Source organism: Macrosteles quadrilineatus, unplaced genomic scaffold (genome assembly GCF_028750875.1).
Source record: "Macrosteles quadrilineatus isolate MER2022 unplaced genomic scaffold, UCM_ALF_1.0 Scaffold_4__1_contigs__length_99947679, whole genome shotgun sequence".
NCBI lineage: Eukaryota > Metazoa > Arthropoda > Insecta > Hemiptera > Cicadellidae > Macrosteles > Macrosteles quadrilineatus.
In genome coordinates this window covers 31,222,068-31,249,190 of record NW_026542597.1, presented here as the reverse complement: position 1 = coordinate 31,249,190, position 27,123 = coordinate 31,222,068, and the positions used below count along the sequence as shown (strand labels likewise).

Sequence of the window (27,123 nt, the reverse complement as noted above, 5' to 3'; positions counted from 1 at the left end):
GCACAAGATGTCACAAACTCATAAGATTCATTAGAATGCCATGACACTCATACAATATCTTTATTGTGATATTCATCTTAAGTTCAAATCTCGTTTGTACTGTCTCTCTGAATTTAAATGTAGTAATAACTCTTAATTCAAAATCTAATAATTTGTTTGACTCCTAAATGCCATGAAAACCAAGCATAAAACAATCATTGAAATCTAATTATCCGGTTATTCGGTAGTTGTGCAACCCCAAGGTTTTCAGATATGGTATTTTACTTAAAAGCTGAATTTCTACTTAATGATAGAGGACGGAAACAGTAGTTTTTAATTTGACTATAATCATTCCCTTATATTATAAATGAACTTAGATCAATCTAGATGCAAAACTACATGCTTTAAGAAATGGCATAATGAATTATAAGAATACATAGATCATTTTTAATATTAAATTAGGTACATGTTTTTTTTATCTAACTATATTACACATATACAATTATATACAGCCATCAGTCTCAAATGTTTATATGAATGTCCCTGAAACAACTGAAGTCTCTAATAATTTTCCTAAACATGAATTGAATTCTGAAAAATAAAAATGCATGGAACAGTCATAATATATTATGCGTAGAAAATGACTCCTAGCGCTATCCCTAAACTCGAAAACAAACAAAAAAATCGTATTGCCACAAAATAACTCTTTCTGCCCCAGCACTCCCATAACATATTAGCGAACAATAACAAATCCGAATGGTTTTCATTAGCTCTTGACTTACACGTCTTAAGTTCTCTCAATCAATAAAAAACTAACCATTTTAGAAGTTGTTGGTATGTTCCTCCCATACTGTATTAATTTTTGGTCAAGAGTAACACCAAGAAGCTTATTTACTGACTTAGCCCTGTTATATTGTTCAATTTGTCTCAAAGTAAATATTATAATTTCAGTTTTACTTTAATTTATACTCAAATAGTTAGAATCAAAACACAATAATTGGCAGAGACAGTCCAGTTGCTTTATTAATATGATTATCACATTCATTCAAATATTTCCGATTTACTAGCACAGATGTGCCATCTGCAATCTAAATTACTAGGGAGGTCATTAGTGTGCAATAACTTAATTGTAAATATGGATTGTTATGTACAGGATATGGATCAGCTAGCTTACCTGGTAGACAGAGTACAGATTAGCCTCATATTAAGTTTTTCTGTGTTGTATGTGTGTCTAGGGTAATCTGGACTCTGTATACCAGTCCCAATAATAGCCTAGGGCCAAGTGTCTTGTCCCCTAGCCCCCCTCCTCCCCCTACCTGGAGCAGCCCCTGGTTTCAATTGGAATTAAAATGGCTGACATACTCCGCAAATCTCAAAACAAAATTCAATATTTCTTTAATTCAGGCTTTTCTAAGTCGCAATAATGAGACTGAGCTGGAACGAGATTCCAGAAATCTGACGAATAAGTTACATATTAATATTTTTAACAACTTATGTGGATCTGGCAGTTCCTAAAGCCAGGCGTTAGTCTCAGGAACAATCGAGCAAGACTTTTAACTAGATCCCTTGTAGACAAATACTTTCAACAAATAGTAGATCGTCAGTTCCTATGGCCAGACGTTGGTCTCGATCCATTGTATGTAAGAGGACACCCTGGTATAGATGGCTGGATACTTGGGTTGCCCGTAGAAGTTGCCACATTTGACTCCAAAGGACGTTATCCCCACCTGACTGTACATACAGGAGTCAGGCCGCAGGTACTGCAGCGGACCCCCAGAGTCGCCCTGCAATCAGCCACAGACATGTAAGCCAGCAAATATCAGCGTAAACAATGAAATGTGAAACTGAGCAGTAAAACCATTGTTTATAGAGTAGTTTCCTTACTCATGTTTTTCATTGCATTGCGGACAGAACAGAATAATGTTCTTCTTTTAATCTACCTAGTACGGTACTGTAGAAAACAGATACACTAGGTACACATCGATTTTGGAGGATCAATCTAAAAAAGGTGCAAAGGAAAAAAGTGAGAGCGTACTGACTCCTTGATCCTCAAACTACACAGTATTGGTGGTGTGTGGTGGTTAACGACAGCTTATTACATCTGGGTCTGGGGAAAACATAACTAAAATGTACATATTTAGACAAGCCCATTTTATCAACCAAGCAAAACGCTAGTTTTGTTTGACAAGTTAATACTGTCGCTATGGTCTCATTACTTTTAACCTTTTTTTTATTCTTTATGTGATTTTTTATCCTTTTACACAAAAAATTATGGCTGACTTGATTAAACATTGATTTTAAATCCTGTAATGTGTACTTCAAAATCGCCATAGACTGGTCGATCTGTTATACATTACCAGTGCCTTAATGTCACCAAGAAGGACTCTGACAAAATTAATAAATGGGACTAAATCAGAGTATTTTTTTAGAGGAGTTGTTTAACAATTCATCTAAATAAGTCTTATGATATAGAAATTACATTAAATATTAACTCTGAGTCATAATCCTTTTAGCTGACTGGCTTATGTCTGACTCTGAGTCATAATCCTTTTAGCTGACTGGCTTATGTCTAACTCTGAGTCATAATCTTTTTTGCTGACTGGCTTATGTCTAACTCTGAGTCATAATCTTTTTAGCTGACTGGCTTATGTCTAACTCTGAGTCATAATCCTTTTAGCTGACTGGCTTTGGCTTCTTTGACAAAAATTTAGTCTTAATGTTTAAAGTACAAGGTTTTACGGAATTAAAAACTATACATTATCTCACATACCAACATCTTTTCTTGGATTGAAGGAAATGGTGGGTGTAGCATAACATTATTAAATGTTGTTAATTGCTGGGCATCAATTATGATGTCCAGCAATGAATTAATTGTCCTGTTTAGTGATCAATTATCATTGGACTGTATTTTATGCTTATGCTTACATGTTTCAGCTTGTCTGTTCAATATGAAAGTCTGCCAATTGCTTAATAAATCTTCAATCCTACCTGACAGGTGTCTGTTCCATTGACAAAGTTGGCCGCACACAGCATCATTTTATCTTTCAGTTCTGCATCTCTTTGCTTCATAATTGGGCCTATGGCATTGTTGCACTCTTGTTCAGGTATAAATGAAACATTGCCTTTTTGGAGGATGTCAGTCATTGGTCCTCCTACAGAGAGACAAGAGTAATAATTTAGGATGTCATCAGCATTGTTAAACAAGTTTTAGAGTGAAAAAGTCAAATTGGTCTTGAGACATATTATCGGAAGGAGGATATTACCATAGTACAGATAAAATATTATGGGAATCTGTAGTTCTTAGGAGAACAAAGACTTACTAGAGACCAAAGGAATAGACTGGCAATAGCGTAGAAATTGAAGGCACCTTTTTTGGGTGGTAGGGCCTTTGGAGAAGATTTCTGAGGATACGTGTATTTACCTCCCACTGACAATGGGAATAATCAATTGATTTAACTTTTAATAAAAAAGAAATATTTTTGCTTTAAACCATCTTCTGAAATACACAACAAAATTCCACACAGTGAGAAATAATCACCACCTAATAATAAACTACAAGTTACAACTTGTAGTTTCCATTATATTTGCATTGGGTGTTCAGCTAATTTATATATTAGTTTGTAGTTTATTATGAAATGGGCCCGAGTCAGTAAAAAAAGAACTCCTAACTGCCAAATTAATCAAACTAACATCCTAACATTGACAGTTTTACAACTTTCTCACAGACAAAAATCACCTGACTAAAAATGACAAAATTCCCTTACAGACAATCTTTTATTATGATTGATATTTCACACATGTTTTTATTGTTTACAAAAATTGACATTTATTTAGAAGAGTAAGCTTCTACTAGCAAGACCCCACTCGAGAAAAACAGGCCATGCTACAGGATCCATGACGTCATACTATAGTGGATGATAGATTCGTTGATAGATTCACTGCCATGTTCCATATGTTTTAGGTAAATAAGCTGGCTGTTTGTCAGATTTTAACGGTAAGATTTTAGTACAACTATCCACCACTGTGACATAGTGTGGAGCTGCAGCATGGCCTGTTTTTCTAGTGGGGCCTTGCTACTATAGTCACAGATGTGATATTACAGCTGCTAAAATTTGTCCTCATAGTACCAACACTGCATGGGGGAACTAGCATTCATCAAACAACTGCGAAAAGTTAAGAGTAAAAGTAAATTATTGCCACATATGGAATCATTAATGTTAGCCAGTATATAGTACAGATTTAGTTTGAATGAAATGTGTGTGGCTACTTAATGGCTATGACATTGAATAATTTGATTTATTTTTCTGAAGCCATCCACAGTAAAATTATACCTTAGTAAGGTTGGCTAACGTGGACAACAATAAAAACTATTGTAAACATATTATTCAAAATCATTAAACTATTAAAGTACAAACTGTTTACAAACTGATCAAGGCTTTAAATTTTGTATTCCATTGAAACCACCAGCAAAAGTGTTTCTGTTTTGAAGCATTAAATACCATAATAAACAACCAACAAAGTACTTCTTTACTTAACTGTGAAATGAAAGGTAAAACCAATTCTCACACAGGCATAGGTCTCAGTTTGCATTGTGACTAAGACGTAAGGAGTAGCTAGAGAAGACTGCAGGCAGGTATGAGGAGTTGACAAAATATGTGGTCCGTAGTGCTAGAGCGCTACACGGACCACATATTTTGTCAACTCCTAAAAAAAAGTACAGGTTAAGTCCTTAGCATTTAAGGTTGTCTGAGTTCAGACAGAGGTGACAAAAAGACCAACCCACTACAATGTACATCATGACACGCCAAAACAGTTAACAATTTCTTAATTGGTTTTTATTGCCCACTGGAGGGGTCAGATGACACAAAAGGTTGGAAAATCGAATATCAGATAGTTAAGACTAGCTATTAACTGGCTTGTAATCAACTTACACCCGTACACTCACCATACTCAATACCGCCCCATCCTGATAAGATGCCGTTACTTGTTGGTATTTTGTACTCAGTATGGAGACAGATCGGTTTAATGAATCTGTCGAAGACAACTGGTCTGTCTAGTTTATACAGAGTGATATCATTGTAGCCCCTATCTTGATCGTACTCCGGGTGCGTTATTACTTGGATGATCTTGAACTCCTGTGGTTTGGAATAGCCCAAATTTTCGTCGTCATTAGACATCATGTTGTAATCACCAAGACGAACGTACTTCGGCCTGTAAAACAGAATAATATTTTTATTAGTGTCTGTTTATTACCACAGAGTCTACAGTTTGCAGTGTCTATATATTGTTTGTTTCAAAAATATATCTTTCAAAACGTTACCGGTACTGTATCTTTTGATAGTAAATACTTCTGTGGACATGTGTATGCTGTAACCATAGTTGGTTGAGTTCAATGTATTGTCTTTTTAATGAATTAATGTAATTTTTATTTTTATGTTCTCTTTTAGTGATCCATAAAGGTATTCACAAGTCTCAGCACAGGTTATAGTGACTTTATTGCTGACTTGTGACTTGTTTTCTTTTGAAATAAATCATTTAATGCATTTTGATTTTGTTTAACACTACTATATACCAAAAATTGGCCTCCAATGTGAACTCAAAGCTGCATTATTGATACTGTTAACGCTTTGAGCTTACAAAAATGTATGCGGGTATAACTCAACAAAAACGGCTTAGAACTAATATTACATGTCCTGCAACCTTGTGGCTATGTCAAGAACTATTTCACTTGGGCTAGGGCTTCAGGTTGACCATTGTTGTTCCATTAGAAAGTGAAGCAATCCCAGTCTGCCATTCTGCATTGGCCAAGGAGAAATCACCAAAATTGAGGTTTTTAATTTTTTCTCAGTCAAGTCTGGTGCGTAAGTAGGAGTTTGCCTGTCTGTAGGAGAGGCCCAAATAGACAAATCAGGCAAAGTTTTGGTAGGCTAGATGAATTTTTAGTAAGTTGCACATCAAATCAGCCATTTTGCATAGCCTTTCTAGGTGTAGACTATAAAAATCTGGTTTCAAAAGTATTTCAGTTTCAGTATTTGGATTTTGTTTTGTTCATTAGATGCAAGAAATAATAAAAATAGATTTAGTTAACCAAATCACTCAACAATCCTTGCCTCAATGGAAGAGACTTTTTACATGTTTGCAAAATCATGGGTCAAGCTCACCCCTAGTGTTTACAGAATGAAGGCCAGTTGGCAAGCAGGTTACTTGCCTCAGGGAACTTGCAACTTGAAATACATTGTTAGAGGCCTACCTGCTCTATGGCATTGTGTAAACACAGTTTGCCTTTGGTAAAATGAATAACAATAACTAAGGCTGGTCTAACCCATGGTGGAAGTACTTTACTTCCACCATGGGTCTGTCTAACCTGCCTGCCTACTGATGGCCTCATGTGACCGCAGCTTTAATGCCTAAATCAGAAATATTCTACAAGTGGACAGAACTGCCAATACCCTCCGGCACGATCGTTGCAGTGAGCGGCGCTCAGAACAAACTGTTCACTGATGAGACTTCCTCCGCATCTCCACTGGACTCCGAGGAAGCTGTCAAACCCGATCAGAGCCTAAAAAACCATAGAGTAAGTTAAAAAGAGTGCATTAGCCTTGTAAAACATTTGGACTACAAGGAACTCTTCCAAAAAGTCTTTTTAGTATAAATGATGTTTTGCAGTATCATTCAGAAAAACTCCTGTTATTTTAGTCTGAACATTGCTGCAAACCAAAAATATTTACTGGGCGTTCATTCATTTGTCTTTATTATATACTCAAAACCTTAAATTTAGTTCGTACGGTACAATTATTGTCGAAACTTTCAAATAATGTATTCTGGCTCTGACTTTATGTGTTAAATGGTATAGCCTGCACTTATCACTTTTCAAATACTCTGTACCTATTCATCAGAACTATTTCAAGAGTTTGACAGACAAACAGTTATATTTTTCAAAGAAAATTAAAACAAAAGTATATTGAATTTATATAAACAAAAATGGAAATCTATATAAATAAAATTAGAGTTTTGTCTGTACATTGCTTAGAATAATGAACTTTTTGGTTATTTTTACATTTCATAGGTCAGAGAAACCGAATCAAACCTTATCTCAATTTCTGTCTGTCTGTCTGTCTGTCTGTCTGTCTGTCTATCTGTCATTCTCTTGGTAACGCTAAAATACGCACTTTATTACAACTACTCCTCAATAACTATAGCACTGTCCCGCCTGAAACTTATTTTCCAAATACTATACATATATGAGATGGTTTTAGACGTATTTCATCGAATATGAGACAGTTAGATATTTAACAGTAAACCCTTGAAAATCAAGTTTTTGTCGATTTTTGACGTGGAATTTCTGGAAGCCCATGTTAACCTTATGAGAAATGAAATTATTGAATCTTAACAGCTGTTTCAATTAAACAAGTTGGTTCTGTTCTGTGATGTTCAATAGCATTAAAGTTACAAGGATTACCAACAGGGTGCAGCACTAGCACTATTATTTCTTTTACATTTATGACAACAGCTAATTTGCAACCTGGAGGCGAGTGAGCGTAGCGAACGAGCTAACCTGAAGGCAAGTGAGCGTAGCGAACGAGCTAACCTGAAGGAAAGTGAGCGCAGCGAACGAGCTCCAACATACAGGTGAGTGAGCGTAGCGAACGAACTTCAACCAGGACGTGATTGAGCCATGCAAACGAGATCAGATAGTAAAAATAAAAGTAAGCCTACCGTTATAGGATCGACCGGCAGACACAGAGGTAATTTAACCTTTTATTGATTGTCATACCGATCCGGAACAACAAAAAACAACATAAAATGAAGCTATGTATAATAGTTTGGCCAGCATATCTTAAAATATGCAAACCAACTGCTGTTCGTTATATAAGAAGGTTTCAACTGAATATTATAAGATCCCCGTGCGTAGAACGGGTACACAGCTAGTATATGATTAAAATACAATCTGATACTGCACCAATGTAAGGGAGTCCAAAAGTCATTATTTGATCCATTAGAACTGTTTCAATTAATAAAATAAAATCGTCAATATTAAACATAAGGGCTTACCATGTGAGGAAATTCAGTGGGTTTAGCGTCAGTGCCATTGAGAATCTAAAAAAAAAACAAAGCACATTAAAATCATACAGTAAGTTATATGCAGTATATTAACATAGATTGTTGTATTAATAGTTGCTGTCTGAAGAAACTTTTCTGTCCCTCCTTTTGTTCTCATTATAAATTGATTTATTTCACTTTATATTAAGGATAGCTGAGGTTAAGTATATTTTATAATGACCCAAATCCATAGATAGATTTGATATTATGTGAAGAGCTATTTTTTGTATTTAAGAAATTATGTATGTTATTAACTTATTTAATAATGTTGTTAGTTTTATCCTATCCTATATTATTATATTTCTTATATGAGTTGTATATATGGACTTATGCTTGCAGCACAAAGATCTAACAAACGGCTTCGACGATCTTTTCAAATGTTGTAAATAATTTATTTCTGGCCTAAAAACATGTTTAATGCAGTTAAAACTCTAATTTTACGTAAAAATGAAATTGAAAGTCATTTTTTTTTACATTGGTCTTATGGGTTGCCAAGTAACCATGTGGTTGAACAAAACAACAATAAGGAAAAAGTAAACAAACGATTTGTAACATGTGTTTATAACGCTATCCGCAGTACACTGGCAAATTGCAAAATACAGTAGTCTACAAAAGGGGAAAAAATCAGTTGTAACTTTTGAGCAAAGATCACACTGAAGATTACTCGATTCGATATAGGGGTTCAATGGAAATAAACTATCGAGCCATGGCTCGGTCCCCAGTTACTTTTATCTATGGTAATATTCCAACATACAGCTTTCTTTCTACACCAACAGCCTATATATACATAAGATGCAGGAAATGCAGATATAATTAAATTAACTTCTTTTTTAAAGCTGTATGATGAGTTTACTCACCAAGCCAGGCAATAGACTTGTATCGGCCGCCGTGCCGTTGATGATCAGTGGTTCTGCCTGGTCGTAGTCATCATCGTAACTATCTATTGAGGTTCTTGTCAGTCGTACACACTGTGTCTCATACTTCCTACACACTGCCACAACATATAAACTAATACAGTGTTTACATGCCTGTCTAGTGTCTACTGGACTAAAATAATTTTGACAGAAGCTCTACGCAGTGTTTACATGCCTGTCTAGTGTCTACTGGACTAAACTAATGCAGTGTTTACATGCCTGTCTAGTGTCTACTGGACTAAAATAATTTTGACAGAAGCTCTACGCAGTGTTTACATGCCTGTCTAGTGTCTACTGGACTAAACTAATGCAGTGTTTACATGCCTGTCTAGTGTCTACTGAACTAAAATAATTTTGACAGAAGCTCTACGCAGTGTTTACATGCCTGTCTAGTGTCTACTGGACTAAACTAATGCAGTGTTTACATGCCTGTCTAGTGTCTACTGGACTAAAATAATTTTGACAGAAGCTCTACGCAGTGTTTACATGCCTGTCTAGTGTCTACTGGACTAAACTAATGCAGTGTTTACATGCCTGTCTAGTGTCTACTGGACTAAAATAATTTTGACAGAAGCTCAGTCAGAGGCTCATCCAACCATGTTTTATTTAAATGAAGAATTGTGTACAACTGTCATACGTATACACTCAGCATTCAGTACCCAGCATTCAATGGTAATACTTTATACTGATACTTACTGTTAAAATGTATAGATTTTTTTTTTTACATTGAGTAAAGGAAGTAGGGTGCTTCTAACTAAATGAGTTATTCAACTTTGATATTATTTTACAGACTTTATGTACAGTACAGAGTACAAGCATAGTCAATATGGTACAATGTAATAATGAAAAAAATTTTTTGACTATAGGGTACATTATTGAAATATTATAAAAGTAATATACAAATATTTTACTGTTAGGGTGTTTTATCGGTCCAAGAGATGATTGCGTCCCTCTCCACCTACCTTGTGGAGAAATTTTCCTCTTCTTTGCACACACAACAGACAGTGGCGGATCCAGAGGGGGGGCGAAGGGGGCGACCACCCCCCCTCGGGCATACATATATATATTTTTTTACTGCATGTAATACAGTAGTGCATACACATTGCGTAAAATAATTTGTTACACTAACTTTGGACAAAGAAATTGTATAAAACTGCCATTTTGGAGACTTAGTTTAAACAAATGTTTGGGGGGGGGGGTACCCCGAATCCCCCAGACCCCCCGGTTTGCCCCCCCTCCCCTTGTGACTGTTCTAGATCCGCCACTGAAAACAGACCTAAAACTTCTTGTGCCCCTGCCGTTTATTTGATTAAAATTTCAATAACAAAATAACCTAGAGACTATGTATACTCTGTTTGGTAACTTACTTTGAATACTCTTTCTTTCCCCTTGTATCGCGGCCAGTCTTGGTCTTACTGTTGTAGTCAGTGTGTGTGGTATTTCTTGGCCCGGGAAATAGATTAAACCTGTTTTAGAAATTCAAGTGAGGATATAAAAATGAATTGTAATCAATACCAAACTGTTGATCATGCTCTTTTTTCCAACCAAGAACTTTTTTTACTGGAGTTATTAAATCTCACGTTATTAAAATGTAATAGCTCATTGAACCATTGGTGGTTCTAAGGGGTGGGGGAGGGGTATAAATCCTCCCCCCCATTGGAATCTGGAAATTAATATTTTAACATATTATTTTATATTTTGTCATCAATCACTAGCTCATGTTCTTCAGGTTAATGTTGTATTATTATTTATATCATTTGCTTATTGTTCAACTTGAACAGATTGTAAATTAAATAAAGTTAAAAAAAAATATTTTGTCATAAAAACATACGGTAACAGAGTTTTTTAGGCAGAGTTCTAGACATTGAAATGTCTTAAAAGTCACCAAACGACTTAAAACAGATGGCTTACTTAAAAAAAATTCCAAAGGAACACAAAAAACAAAATTTGTACAACAGTAATATATATAAATAAATTGTAAGCATATTAAGCTGGGTTTTCCTAGGCGCGGAAGCGGAGAGCGGAGTGAGGAACGCGGAGAGCGGAAAAGAGGTTAACATGGTGTTACGCTCCGCTTCTAGGAAAACTGTAACATTAAATTACCTAAGACAAGTGGAGTCCGCTCTCCGCTTCCGCGTCTAGGAAAACCTGGCTTTAGTCAGTTTTATTTCTTTTTTTCTTATTTTATACCCACTGAGAAGTTAGTTGAAACCACTCTTCTTCTGTCTGTTAGTATATTTTATAAATACACCAAAGACTGCAGATCATAATATAAGTTGTCTACACGATATAAAATTAATAATTAATTAAAGACCCACATTAAGGACAACTAATACTGATCAGAGCTATTTAGTTAGGGGATCCACAATCCTAACTGGAAAACTGTTTAAAACATGGCAACATCATGTAACACTATTGCTTGTCATCTGGAGTTAAGCCAAAGTGTGGAGCTGAGATAGTATAATTGATTCTAATTAAGAGAAAATGATGAGAAACAAGAGAAATCATTCCACAAAAGTCATGTCACCGCATACAAACAAACATACATCAAAAGATACTACAGGGATTAGCATGAAAAGTCTATTTTTGCACTATTCAAATTCAATTATTATAATATGGATATAATTTTTGTCAAGCCTTTAAGTAAAAAATTGGTTTGAAGTTTGTTGATATTTTTAAAAGTCTTAGACTTTAAGTTATGTTATTGGAAACCAGACATTCTTTTCACACATCTTTGGTTTTGAAATTGGCAACAAAGTCATTGGTCATATTAGCAATTTTGGTATGTTTTTTTTTACCTCAAACAATGTGAGGTTCAAAAATAATAATATTATGCACAGTTAGCAATGCTGATTGTATAATGTTATCTACATTTTATTTATAGCCATTGAACCCATATTACCGCCAAAATCATCAATAGTTTCCTCATTTTGAAATATCTATCTGTTTTCCTTTTAAGAATTAAATAACTAACTGATAAATTTTAAATGCAAAAGTTTCCTGTAACACAAATTAATTTTATTGGGCAAAAATGTATTAGATACTAGCCGCTATACTGTGCCTTGCAAGGGGGTCAAGATGCAGAAGAGACAATTTTGGTTCAATTTTGGTATGGTTCAACTGTACCACTTTAGCTTGATAACAGTCAATTGGTAAAACGAATCCTATTTGAGAAGATTGAATGAATAGCAAATAGCTTATAAATCACGATTTTTGCTGCCAAATAAATAAAGTGAACCCTGAAAAGGCATAGGCCTATTTTTGCCTGGCCTGTACAACTAAAATTTGTTATTTCTCAGCTATTCGTAATTCGATCTTTTTGACTGATAACATTTCAAAGGAATTTTAAATGCTAAATAAAAGTGTTTCTGGAATCTTTTCATAAAATCAGCCGATTTCAATTGATTTGAGAAATAAAAATTGAAATGGCCGCCATTTTTATTAAAAATGAAAACATTGTTCTTTTGTAAATACATTATGACTTGATACAATTATTGTATACCAACTTTCATAAAGAAAATCTTGAATGGATCTTGAGAAATGAATTTAAAACATAAAAACAAAATGTTAGATATCTCACAGGGGTATTTTTGAAAATAATTGTTCTTGATTTTCGTTGTTTTTGACCCAATAAACCTATTCCTACTTTGTAATTACTTACGGGACATTCTGTATAAACCTACGGGTCGCCGGATTTCTACCCCCGGATATTTACCCCCATGAAAAAACGCCTACGTCATTTTGACGTCACGAGGGGCGGAGCTTATACACGGTCGAGAAACAGCCCGCGACTGGAAATCTACCCCCGGACATCTACCCCCAGACATCTACCCCCGGACATCTACCCCCGGACATCTACCCCCAGACATCTACCCCCGGACATCTACCCCCGGACATCTACCCCCGGAAATCTACCCCCAGTGGTCAGCTCTGCCGCGTATCAGCCAATATTCATTGTTGTAATTGATTTTATCAATTGCTTTATGTAAATCAATGGCTCTTCGGTTAATCATTACCCTCTAATATCTAGTATTAAGCATGTGATATGTCATTGCTTTGTTTAACAATCTTTATCTTCCTAATAAAATAAGCTGTAACAAGCCCTTTTTCACCCGAACTACTTCACTGATATTTATGATTGAGGTGTAATTTTAAATCTTAAGATCCAGCTCAACGCAAAACGGCATTTAAAACTATATGTTAATAAAGGGCTTCTAAAGTGTGACCCTTAAGCATTTGATTCATTTCCAGGCAGTGATTTAAATGGTTGACCAACTTTCACATACAGTAACAGCTAACGGCGCATGCATGAGCGCGGATCGGAAGTATTTATCACAAAAGATTGACCAATACGATTTTAATACTATTTTAAGGTTCTTCCAAAAGAAGAGAAACCAGTTAATAATAATAACTATTATGACGTACGGTATGGGAAATATTTTGTTCATTGAATTATCAACCATATTTTATAACTAACGCAATAGTCATTATTGCTTTAACACTTATTAATAATCAAAATAGCTAAAGAGCTAAAGGCTCCAAATTTTTATTACTTCAATCTATTTATCGCAGTTATATGAATTAGCATAAGCCTTGAAAGTAACCGTCAATGTCGACGGGTTTCACCTAATTCTGTTCTGTATACTACCTTAAAATGCCTCATTTTAACATTTTACTGGCAGGAAACCTGCTTATTCACTTCCTATATGGTATTCTTATGAATGAATCTTTTGAACACTTATTTATGGACATAAGTTGACAAGTTTTGTTTTAAGGCAGGATTTTCCAATAAGACTTTATACATTCTTTGAATATGCGAATGTGCTGCAATTAGGCGTACCGTTGATATATATTAAAAGATATTAGGCTATGCTTAAAAAATTGAATGTGGCCATTATTTTGAATTTTAATAATTGTCTTATTTTAGGTCTTTAATAGAAGATACTTTAAAATCCTCTCTTAGTACGCATTTAAAATCTTCGAAACTATTTTTTTTACTACTAGGTGATATGAAAAATTTACCATTATACACCTGACTTTTATTGATCCTCTTTCTCAATTTAAGAGTTTACAACTGAGTTTTGGTTTACTAAACAATTATTACTACTAGGCCTACATCGAATAAACCGGAAGTTCACCACAGTTTATTCACATTTTTATTTAAGAAATGTGTGTAAAACAATGGTTCAGTACGATGTAACACTTGACCATGTGAAAAATGCGCAATATTATATTATTTTCATAACTTTTTCACCTACTATTTACAGTTTCAGACGATCTATTCATGTTTTCACAACCTGTTTTAAAAATTAATCTGTTGAGTACTACTCACATTTCACTTTTAAACTGTTACTGTATAGTGTAAAAGTTGGTCAACCATTGGAAGCACCTTCTAGGAATAAATCAAAGGCTTAGAAGTCAACCTTTTGAAGCCCTAATCGAAATATCCTTTTAATTACCAGCTTGTGCTGCGCTAGATCTTAAGCTTATAAAAGACACATCAATTGTAAAAATCAGTGAAACAGGTCGGGTTGAAAAGGACTGTTACAACTTATTGAATTATAAAATATGGATAATGTTAAAACAGACATCGACATATCACATGTTTACTACTGGGTATAAGAAGGTAAAGCAATTTATAAAATCAATTACAACAATGAATATTGGCCGATACGCGGAAGAGCTGACCACTGGGGGTAGATTTCCGGGGGTAGATGTCCGGGGGTAGATGTCCGGGGGTAGATGTCCTGGGGTAGATGTCTGGGGGTAGATTTCCAGTCGCGGGCTGTTTCTCGAACGTGTATAGGCCCCGCCCCTCGTGACATCAAAATGACGTAGGCGTTTTTTCATGGGGGTAAATATCCGGGGGTAGAAATCCGCTACCCCAAACCTACAAGTCTCAAACGATATTCCTTCAGAACAAAATCATTTTTTTTATTTTTATTTATGACTATTAAATATTACATCTACTTGTAAAAAGATTTATCAATATATAAACTGAGGGAATTGTCACCTGTGTTCTTTTAAAGGCAATAATATTTTTTTTATTAGTAGGCCTACTTGAAAACAAACATCACTTACCCCCTTCATTGAAAATACTCTTCTGTGGAGCGCCGACTACTAAAGCGACAACACACGTAAAGGCGACAGAAGCGCGGGAACACATAGTGATTTCGGCGGGAGACACTGTGAGGGACTGGTGATAATGTTGTGTGAAGCTCTACAGCGCGCAGCTGAACTCAGCAAACGCGTCTTTTCCTGCAATGACGTCGCACAACGCAAGACCAGTTTGGACGTCGTTGACCACACAACCAGTTTGCAAATCTCTTGATTTCGTTTTTTTACAAATCAAAATTACAGTACATTCGCACTGACGCTGACGTCTTGGGGGCGTTGCTAGGATCATCATTAGTAGATTTCCCATCCTTGTGGAACAGCTGAAGCCAATTTTACTGTTAGTTCTGTCCGGTGTACTACCATAGACTAACCGTATGTTTTATATATGGTACTACTGTAGAGTCGTGTTTTGTTTACAATTAGTTTCTTGCTATTTCAGTAATTTAAAACCTCGTTTAGCCAAATAAAACTATCTAATCATAGACAATAACTTGTCCACTAGCTATATAACCAAACAGTGAGGCACAAATCATGATAAACTAACCCTAAAATTGCAAACAAAACACGACATCTACTACAGTACACCGGACAGAACTAACAATAAAATTGGCTTCAGCTGTTCCATAAGGATGGGAAATCGAGTATGTTTTATCTATAGTTAGCCTATATCCTGGTTATCCATAGTATGCCTACATTGGTCAATATGCTCATTGGTACAGTGGTAAAATAAAAAAATAAATAAATGTTGAACGAAGTAATATTACGAAATAAAGTCACGAAAATCGTTAATTGTTGAAAAAACTTCGTTAGTAAACTACAGAGTTACCCATTTAACAAGTTGTGTGTTAGTTTGAAACTAATCGTTAGATGAACTGAAAATATTTTTTACGCGTGCCTACACTTAGTGTTTCGCATTTTAGGGAAGGTTATATGTTTATATGTATTTAAATTGTTGAACAATTTAATAACGACGCAATTTAAACGTAGAATATGCTGTAGGGATTGCCAAACAGATGATTCGGTTATCCAGCAACAGTCAGGTATGTTAGTTCGATATTGATGGTAGGGTGGAGAGTCGTATAAAGCCGCGTTTACACCGGAGTTGACACAAACAAACGTTTATGAACTTTTTATGTTAGTCTATTAACAAAGTTATTAATTAATATGTTTCTAACATTTTGTTTTGACTTGTAACGTTTGTTATTAACATTTAGCAACTTCCACAACCACGCTTCACGTCAGTTCCCCCGACAATGTCAAGTGAGCAGGATGTGTTTCTTGTTGCGACTGACTGTTTGATTTTTGCGAAGCAGAGGAAACCAAGAATATTCTTGGTTAACCTTCTCTAGGCAAGAACTAGGTATAGTGGAAGTGACATGTTGCAATATTTAAAAGATGGCATCCTTTGTCGAGAGAGTTAAGGTGTGACGGGAGCTTGAGAATTTCCTACCAATGGCTAGTTTTAACTTCAAATATTTTATTTAAATGTTGGGTCACCAGAAAATTTCCAAACAGGAGAAAGAAAGGATATGAACTCGGAACTATCGGAGAGCAATACCAGTTTATGGGTAAGTTAGCAGTGACATTGCGTTTTGGATAATAATAGCATCTAAAATGTGTAGTAACATTTGTTAACAACAAAAATGTCATTAACATTGTGGCCGATCCAAGAATGATACCGACTCTTTGGTAACATGAAATGGTTTGCCCGATTTGGTAGTGGGTAAAGAAATTGTTGTTAAAACACGGGATTTGTGTTAGTAACACGAAGTGTTACTGACAATTTAGACGCGTTTTCTAAATGTTATCAACAAGTTAAAAGCAATTTTTTAATGTATGCGGAAACAACTCAAACAGAGATCAGAATGTGTGATATTATTTTAACTGTACGATGTTTTAAATGGACAATTCTCAGAATCTCATCACGCTTGATATCGTTCTGGTCATTAAATAGGTTATCATCACATCGTCGCTTGGGTTTCCTCTTGCATTTCATACGTACGTTTTCCTTGCTAGTTATCAACCAAATAATTTGTATGGGTATAATTATTTTTTCCTCATATCGCTAGCTCCAAAGAATCAAGGATTTTGTTTAAATTATGACAACAAAATCAAATTAATTGTTTTTAATAGTTTGAATTAACACAGCGCTCGAGAAGTAACCGTTAGGCCTATAAACACAGATACATCTAACATACCCTGCCTGATTCATTGATTGAAAACTGAAGCAAAGTTTGCTTTTTTATAATTAAAACATCTTGCATCTTCTTAACTTAAAGGACTTATGCGCGTACATAGTTTGAGTTTGGACACATTACAAATCCCTATAAAAAAATAATCATTATTCAATATTTTCAGAAATGGAGAATTTTAACGCAGCTGTTGGTCATACCAAATTACTGTATTATACTAAAACAAATTAGATTTTTTTTTGTCGGCTGCTGGACTATTTTTTTAATTAAATTAGAACAGCTAGCAATTTGCTATAAATATAAAATCCTCGGTCATCCTAGGCCGCCAATAGCCGTGGCCTTGCACTAGCCGTAGGCAACTACAGTAGTGAGTGGCCGATGTGTGAGTGGCAAGGACTCAATAATTAGTCGCGGGTTGATTTAAATTGCCGTAAGTTTTGTCTATGTCTAGTTGAACAAAGCTCTTAACTACACACCTAGCTGCTTTTGTTTTCCACATTCTCCACCTGAACGGCTGATTGGTTGTAGCGATCCACGTGAAATTTAGCACAGTCATAGTAATTAACTACGGGAAGGCCACGAATACTTGAGGGAAGGTTTATCTGAAAAGGTACAAATCAGACGAAAGGGAGAGACATGTTTACATTGTTTGCAGAATAACAATAAACAGGTAAACAAAAGAGTAGTAACATTAGTCAGCGAATCATCCAAAACAGCACATTACAAATATATAGTAGGCCTACAAATGAGTAGACCAGTAGAACAATCGGATTAATATCGTTAATTGAGCTTGAGCATAATTTACTACCTACAAAATATATAACTTATTATAGTCGCCGGCATTAGGCAAATGTACCATTGACTTTATAGGTACTCCAAGTAGCCATTCCATTTATTTGGACCAAATATACCATTCAATGACTTTAAAGATACTGAAATTAGACATCGCATTGACGAGAACCAGACGTACTTTGGATACTGAAAGTAGGCATTCCCTTTATGTGAACCATGGAATTTGGATATTGCAAATAGACATTCCATGTAAGTGAAATAAGCGTAGGGCCTAAGGCTGTCACTCCCAGATAGCAAATTAAGGTTGCGACAAGCAATTGTCAAGCTTGTTGCTGACAAGTGACAAGCTTGACACAAGCTTGTTACTGAAAGCATGTGACAATCATGTGACAAGCTTCCTATTTGACAAAAGTTGAGGTTGTCACATGCTTGTCATGTTTGATTGTGACAACCTTGTCAGAGGTGAGAATGCCACAATCATGAATTATTTATTGTTGTGAAAAGCTGGACATGTTTACAATTGTGACAGGCTTGTCAAGGAAAGTTTAATAAAGCTTTTCAAACATGGCAACTCTTTAACAACAAAATTAATTTTATCCTGTAGATATAGAAGTGTTATATAGACAATAGTTCCTGCCTCCTGTGGGCGTGGGTGGTCCTTCCCTTTCCCTTCTTCCCTCTTGGTATCATCTTCTTTCTTTCTTCCACAATCCAATCCACATCCACTCCACTTCACTTCAGCAGTTGTCTTCGTGCTCTTTCTCCCTTTCTTTTCTGTGGTTCAAGAGTTTAGCCATAGGCCCAAAGATGAACTAATCTATGGTTTAGCCATATAGATTAAGATACTTCATCCATGGTTTAACTATGCTTATGCTATGCGTTGTTTTTTTGTACGGATGTACGGTTTTTGTTCAGTATTTCAGGTTCAGAGCACAGAGTTTCAGCTGTGGAATTTTCTAGGTAATTTTTTTTTAACTTGTGATCTACGCAGTAGAGTGACTATTAGAGATAGAGTCTACGTTGTCATTTGACCAGACTGATTCTGGTTGACCTAGTTTATTTAGTTTGAGATTATTTTTCTATTCCAAAATAATTTGATTTAACACTTTGAGGACTTGTCCTGTGCCAGGCTAGAATATTTCATACCTGAACTTAATTTGTTTGAACCACCAAAACATAAAAAGAAAATAATTCTTCATCCTAAAACTAAGTATTCGCGATAATGGTCTTTCACATGGTCGAAGGAAAATCCCTTTTTAGCGAATTTCCCATATACGGAATAAGCTATTACCATAGTACTCATGGTAAGACCTGGACCCGGGACCGATTTACTTTTTGTTTTCAGGTCCATAGAGGCCAAAAACACCATCCACTTATATGAAAAATAGAATAATAGGGCTATAAAGGAAATTCACAGACATTGAAAAAATTAGTACCCAAGTAAAAAATATTCATTAAGATATTTACTGGCTAGTTTTAGCTCTAAGGCCATTTTCAAATGGCCATTTTGAAAATGGCCTTAGTGCTGAGACTAGTCAGTAAATATCTTAATAAATATTTTTCACTTGGGTACTAAGTTGTTCAATGTCTGATTGTCCTTTATATATATGTGTGTGTGTCCGTTAGCACGATAACTCGAGCAAAAATGATCCGATTTTGATGAAATTCAGTACAAACGTGTAAACCTACATTTATTCGAATGAGTTCGCGAACCAGTATGTGGACTATGGGAAGGAGGTTTTATGGGGTAAAAATAGGTTTTTCCCATTTTTGACCCTAAAAACACAAAATGTCACAATTTATTTCCAAACCATTTTGTAGAGCTTAAAAAAACAAATAATTTAGTGTATTGAAGCTTTACTATGTGCCTAATGGTTAGGAGAAAATTCCAAAAGATTTTAAATTTAAAATCCCCATGTTATTCTAATGGAGAGTCAACTGTTGTAGTTTGCTTGTTTATGAACAAATTTTGATCAAATTTGGAGAATACATTAATTTCTTACTAAACTACAGTATTAACATTTAACAATAAAAATACTTTTTACCCTCCCTGTTGCAGCAAACCTAAGTTGTCGTTAAACTAATTGTGTAAAAATAGGGAATAAATGTGATATTTTTAAGGAGACATTTTAGTGTAAATCCAATTAAGCAAATGGAAATTCACTTACTCTGCAGGTTTGCTGCGGCGGGGGTATTTCCTTCAATAGGGGGGGGGTCTTTCATAGATATATGAATTTCACATAAACATCTCCCATCTCCAGAGTTATTAATATAAAGAGGCAACACTGATTATGGAGCTACATGAGCAAAAAAAGGCTAGACCAAATCGGAGTATGTTTGCCGCATCGTCTGCTGATGGCAAAACATTTTGTCTTCTTCTCTATTTCTTGACATTTTGTCTGTTTACGTCAACAAAACAACACAGCGTCGACATAGCATTTATGCACTGTGTTCTACGGTATCTATTAAACGACCATGCAGGGTAAATTTTATCTTTTCAAAGTCACTCAGTGCTGTGAATTTATGTGAAGTGAACTGTAGTTTAAATTTTTGTGAAGATGCTTGTTATTTTGTTGGGGGTTCTTTTGAGGTTATGTGTTTCTCTTCATTCATATTCTGGTAAAAACAAACCCCCAATGTTTGGTGACTATGAAGCACAAAGACATTGGATGGAAATTACCTTAAATTTGCCGGTAAAAGAATGGTACATAAACTCCACCGACAACGATCTAATGTATTGGGGTCTAGACTATCCGCCACTAACGGCCTACCACAGTTTATTATGTGGTCAAATTGCAGCATATATCAATTCTAGTTATGTGGAATTGTTTAAGTCAAGAGGATTTGAATCTGATGCTCATAAGCAGTTCATGAGACTAACAGTGCTTGTGTCAGATTTGATTACATTCGTTCCAGCCATTGTTTTGTTTTTCAAACTGAGTAAAAGGTTATACACTACTTATGGAAAAGAGTTCGGTATGAGTCCTAATGAAACGATGAAATTCTCTTGTTTATTAGCATTAACTTATCCTGGACTAATACTCATAGATCATGGACATTTTCAATACAATTGTGTTTCGCTTGGACTCTTTGTATTTGCTGTCACAGCGATCATTGAAGAAAAACAATTACTAGCTTCCACCTTATTTTGTTGTGCTTTCCTGTACAAACAAATGGAACTGTACCATGCCTTGCCGTTCTTTTTCTATCTTCTAGGTCAACTGTTTTTGCTGTTTAAGCAAAAAGGAATACTCAGTGCTGGGAAGAAACTACTTTTGCTCGCAATTGTTGTCATATTTACTGTGACTATAATCTGTCTTCCATTTTTGACGAGCATTGATCAAGCAACACAGCTGTTGGTTCGTCTTTTCCCTATAGCACGGGGGGTATTTGAAGACAAGGTTGCTAATTTTTGGTGCATGATCAACGTTATTTATAAATTAAAATCTGTTGTGTCCAACGTATCAATGGCCAAAATTTGTGGAGTTTGTACTCTTGTTGCAGTTGCACCAACCTCATTCAATGTTTTTTGGAACTCTTCGCCTCTAAAATTCATCTACAGTCTAGTGAATTCCTCACTAGCATTTTTCCTATTCTCGTATCAAGTTCATGAAAAGTCAATTCTTCTAGTTGCTATACCTGTTTTGCTCATCCTTCCCTCTGATCCTAAAACATGCATTTGGTTTCTGAACATCTCTGTTTTTAGTATGTTGCCATTGCTGGTAAAGGACCAGTTATTGGGTCCTTATATTGCTCTTACTACTTTCTTCATTTTATTATTTAATTGTTCTTCTTTTGTCAAACTTCACAAGTCAGCCGTAAATGTCAAAAGCCCTGGTAGCGTAGTAAAATATATAGTTCACTCTTCTGTTCAACAGTATTTGTATCTTGCATCAATGTGTGGTTGCTTGGTTTTGACAGTTAGCATTTCTCTCATCAGCGCTCCCAAGCGTTATCCTGACATTTTCCCCCTGCTTATATCTGCTTATTCTTGTATACATTTCTTAGCATTTTTTGTATATTTTAATGTGAAACAGTGGACAATTCATGAAATAAAAGGGAAGTGGGAGTAGACATTGAATTCCAACTCTAGAAGATTTAGAAAAAAAGAAGCCAAAGAACCAAAGATTAGGCCTGTTTATTTACAAGTAGCCTATGAAGGATTAAACAAAACCTAGGTAAGTTAGGCTTTGTGTTTACTTTTAAAAGCATAAATCATATTACCCATAAAGAAATTTTGCATCCGGAGAAAAAAATTTATGAATATGGTAGGCCTATATGAATTTGGTGTTAAAAACCGGCAGGTGAACAAGTTGAAATTTGGCACTTCTGTTTACACTAATCTAAGGTAATTTATTCAGTTTCTTTTCCACTGTGCATTCTCTTTCTCTGGTACCTTGGCATTATCTGGAGGCCACCCATAGGCCTATACAGTGCGCTGCAGCGGTTATGTTAGGTTGGGTTATCATAAATGGAAAGAACACACATTAATTGACTCACTGTCCAAATTTGACATGATTACAATTAACGGCCTTTGAGTTCTGTCTCCCAGAAGGCAGCCATGTCGGCGAGGATTGAGTTGTATTCGTCGCCGTCTCTAGCTGCCACAGGCGGTGACAGGTTATGCGCGCGCTCCGTTCAACAACCTCACCGCCCTACTTGGAGGGGATTTGGCAAGAGAAAGTACAAATAGCTCACAATAAGTCATCCCATTTGTTTGCCTTGGCAAACAAATTTGTTTAGGCCTATTCAACAGAAATTAGTAATTTAGATCAGCACAATCTGTTAGTGGCTCACATCAAATAAAGACGATTTTGACCAAAAAAAACTGGCGACAACTTTAACATGGGGATGGAATGTCTAGTTGTATCAATAGTCAAAAGAAATAAAAGCAAAAGAATAATATATAAAATAAATAGCCTACCTGCAAGTTAAACTCAAAATTATCTTTAGAGGTAAAAGCGGCTTTCTAGTTTTTATGTGTAAACTATTTTACCTACAACAGTTAAACTAGCCTTTTCAATTGAGTTCTTAGAATTGAAAAGATTCACATTACAGTATTATTTTGTTGCTTTACATTAAGTTACAAGTTTGGATCAATGAGGTTCAACCATGGTTCAACGAATGAGGGAAAAGAAGTAAACTAATACTTTGAGCGTCAACTTAAGATTGAATTGAATGAGTGATTGAAATAAATTGCTTGGAATAGAATCATGATCTCCGAGCCACGATTGTGTCAAACCATACAAACACTAATCCGGCAATACGGTCGTCACTGGACTACCTTGATTCTAAAATAAGTGACCTGGAAGCTTATCCAGAAATAAATCCCCCAGAAATAAAATGTAATGAATTTCAAGTTTTTTTTAGTTGAAGTTAATTATTTGTTTGCTGTGTGTCTTTGATTAGAAAATACCCCCGCTCCAGCAAACCTGCAGACTAAGTTAATTTCAATTTGCCTGATTTGATTATCAATTCAATCTATTTCATTTAATTTATTTTCAATGGTAAACACTATTTTTGCAATACGATACATAAATTTATGGTCAGTCTTACAAGCAAACAGTAATAAATAATCAGATCAATTCTTAAAATTGGAAAATAAATACAGTTCTACAAGAAACAGGAGAGTCGCAATGTATAACAAGGAAAGACAATTTAAAAATTAGGAAAAACTTAACATTCGCTGTGAAAATAAAACGTAGTCAATGGTAACGATAACAAGGGCAAAGGAATTTAGTCAGCCTAGCGATAACAAAACTATAATTGTACAATTGACAATAGGAACTTTGAGACAGTGAATAACAGAAAAAATAAAAATTAACAACCAACAAGAAATATGAAATAACAACAATAGTGAATATAAATATAAAAGATAATATCTAGCAAGAGATGTTGAATAACAATAACAACATAAATGTTATTTCAATAACATTAGGTTTAACCTACGTTTGCTGTGACGGGAAAAGAATAAGGCGTGTTTTTTTAGTTAAACAAGTAAGCTAAGAAACTTAGCAATTACTATCCACAGTTTATTATGTGGTCAACTCAAATTGCAGCATATATCAATTCTAGTTACGTAGAATTGTTTAAGTCAAGAGGATCTGAATCTGATGCTCATAAGCAGCAGTTCATGAGACTAACAATGCTTGTATGTTGGCGAGCGAAACAGTTTTACTGAGTTTAGCTTGGTAAAAAATAAATAGATTCGCCAAGTTGTTAGAATAACATGGGAATTTTAAATCTAGGCTACAATTTTTTTGATTTCTATTTGCTGTAACCAATATCCTTACAAAAACACTTTAATATACTAAATTATTTGTTATTTTAAGCTCTTCAAAATTTTCTAGAGAAAATTTTTTTATTTTGAGGGTCAGAAACAAAAAAACCAATTTTTTACCCCATAAAGACACGTTCCCTTGGTTTGCGAATTCGTTCAGATAAACATAGGTTTACTTAAACGTTTGTACCAAATTTCATTGAAATTAGATCATTTTTGCTTCATAGTGCTAACAGACACACACACATATATAAATTATATGGTTGGCCACTGGGGACATTAAAATTAAAAAGTACATCGGTCCTGGGTCCAAATCTTAGCATGAGACCTACGGTAATAGCTTATATTCCCTATATGGGAAATTCGCTAAAAGGTAAATGTAGCTAACAGTATTAAAAAAAACACTTAGGAAATGTTTTTCCTGACTATATATTGTTTTTGTTGCAGCAAACCTGGGCCTGCTTCTCAGCTCAACGTGGAGCTTCACGTGTGTAGATTTACTAGATGACAATCAAAGGATTAAAACACTTTGAGAAGACATTATTATTGGATTGTATTGTAATAAGTAAGTTACAGATGTTAATAGTGTATCTAGGTTGTACTGGAGGTTGGAGCCCATCAGGATTAATTTTGTATAGAGAATTCAAACCAAATTATTTATTTCTCTTGAAAAATATGTTCTGTGAAATACATAATTAGATAACGGGTAATTAGGTAGATACAGGTTTGCAATAATTAATTAGTCTTCCACTGTAATTACAAAACAAAGGGTACTGTGCTGTTAGTTGCCGTATAATTCTGCGGGGAAAATAATGTGTGTGTATTCTCAAAAAGTTAGTTGTTAGGATTCAAAAATAATTCTAAAAACTAATTTTTACAATATTTTTACGACTAAATTCATTTTACTACCAATCACACTGCTGTCGGTTAAGTTATATTGCAAAGTTCAGCGTCAAGTGTGAAATTGTGAGTGATCATTCAAATCAAATTATATTTCAGAAGAAACTAAAAAGAAATCTTTATAGATAGTTAAGTAAGAAATGTAACAATAAATTAAAGCTATAGATAGACTATGTAATGTAGTTATATTTTAACCGCTACTGTAGGGGTCAATATCTAAGACAAAATATTTTTTTAAAACATTTTATTGAAAGAAATAATATTTAGTACCCATTAAAAAAAAATTAAACCGATTTAAATTACAATTAAAAAATAACTTAATCAACTGTGAGTAGCCTGGACTCAAGATTTTAAAGGTTGGAGCACACTTGGCAAGTCAAGCGGAAGCGAGGCGCAGCATCGCAAAGTTTTTCCTCCTGCCTCTCCAGAGGAACCTGTCCCCGCTCCTAAGGAGACAAGAAGATCCGAATCAACATGAGAAGTTCTGAAAACACTAAGAAGGTTCCGAAAATTCAAAATACACAAATTTTGAACAGACCCTGTGCACACCTAGCAACCCGAGATGCTGCGCCGGCCACACAAAAAACTTCTACTCCGAATTCTCCAAGCGGATTCGAGAGGAAGTTTAAACCCGTGCTTCTCTGCAAGTTGCCAAGTGTGCTTCACTTTATAATTTCCATATATTTAACATGTGGTTAATATTTTGTGGGAGCCAAATATTCAAATAATTAACTATCTGCTGTAGGCCTACAATAGATATAAAAAATATGAATAACGCTGTATAGACATCTAAAGACAAGTTACTTATTTGCATTTGTCATGTATGAGAATTATAAATTTGTCATGAATAAGACTTATACATTGTTATACTTTTTTAGTTGTTATTTAATAAATTTGTATTTTTGTGATTTTGTCTCCATTTACCACATCCTTCTTTAACAACCCTTTAAATGTTTTATCATCATTTTTTCTATACTGTAGGATGCTGAGAGAATAGGGAGAGTATATACATAATTTGTTATAACCATCATCGCAAGAGGGCCATTCAAAATTTTAATTTTTCACACCATTCACGAATATTAGAATTAGGATCCTGCCACGTTCAGCCACTCTGGTACAGTTCGGCCAAAGTTTCTGTGCGCGCGACCAGATCTGGTTGGGTCTTGGCGAGGGGGTTGGCTGGGCTACTTTTGTGAAAACATTTGTGTCTTGCTACTCACTCACCCCTACCCCCAGCACTGCCAATAGCCGGTACCCATATGTTATAGTTCGGCTAGTAGCGACCCGTCCACGTGCACAGAAGTTTTGGCCACTCTGGTACCAGAAGGAAGAAAGTATCTATGATCTGGCAGAATTTAAATTTTCATCATAGGAAACCAGAAATCATTAAGTCAAAACCAACTGTGAAATATTCAACTAAGTTTTGCCACTCTGGGAACGATATTCTTTCACATGAGGCCATTTTTACATTGACAGGCTAAAGGCCCTAAATGTCAACCACATCAGAGGTAGGAACATGCCCCTATTCTACCTGCTTCAGGGTTGCTGCTATTAAGAGGGGGTCGAACATAAACTCACAATCGCCTTTTAATTCTCTCGTTACTCACTCACAGCTGTGGCGCTACCGTCGCTCCTGGTATCAACGTCAGCAAGGCAGTTCTAATGTCGGACCGGTTGTTCAGGAAGGACAAAAAACGTAGGGTTGTTAACCCCAAGGGTTTGGACCTTTTGGGCTGAAACACGATAAAGCTGGCGAAAGTTCCAACAAGGCAGAGTAGCGTGCACTGAGGCACTCACCGACTACGCGCGCTCAATCTGGTTACAATTGCGTATCTATTGTATTGTCAGT

At 35.3% G+C, this 27,123-nt stretch overlaps 2 protein-coding genes across 2 annotated transcripts; one reads left to right on the top strand and one right to left on the bottom strand.

The window, feature by feature from the left end:
• Window positions 1-403: 403 nt before the first annotated feature.
• LOC128993337 (venom protease-like) lies at window positions 404-15,206 on the bottom strand. Its single transcript, XM_054417173.1, has 8 exons — window positions 15,075-15,206; window positions 10,361-10,459; window positions 8,937-9,070; window positions 8,032-8,076; window positions 6,429-6,538; window positions 4,925-5,190; window positions 2,968-3,131; window positions 404-1,763 (listed from the first exon to the last, which is right to left on the bottom strand). The coding sequence occupies exons 1-8, from the start codon at window positions 15,157-15,159 to the stop codon at window positions 1,587-1,589; spliced, it is 1,080 nt and encodes a 359-aa protein (XP_054273148.1). The 5' UTR covers window positions 15,160-15,206; the 3' UTR covers window positions 404-1,586.
• A 5,300-nt stretch (window positions 15,207-20,506) lies between these two features.
• LOC128993340 (probable dolichyl pyrophosphate Man9GlcNAc2 alpha-1,3-glucosyltransferase) lies at window positions 20,507-26,182 on the top strand. The gene is made up of 2 exons (XM_054417177.1): window positions 20,507-22,272; window positions 24,822-26,182. Exon 1 carries the CDS (start codon window positions 20,653-20,655, stop codon window positions 22,165-22,167), a length of 1,515 nt encoding a protein of 504 aa, XP_054273152.1. The 5' UTR covers window positions 20,507-20,652; the 3' UTR covers window positions 22,168-22,272; window positions 24,822-26,182.
• The last annotated feature ends 941 nt before the right edge of the window (window positions 26,183-27,123 follow it).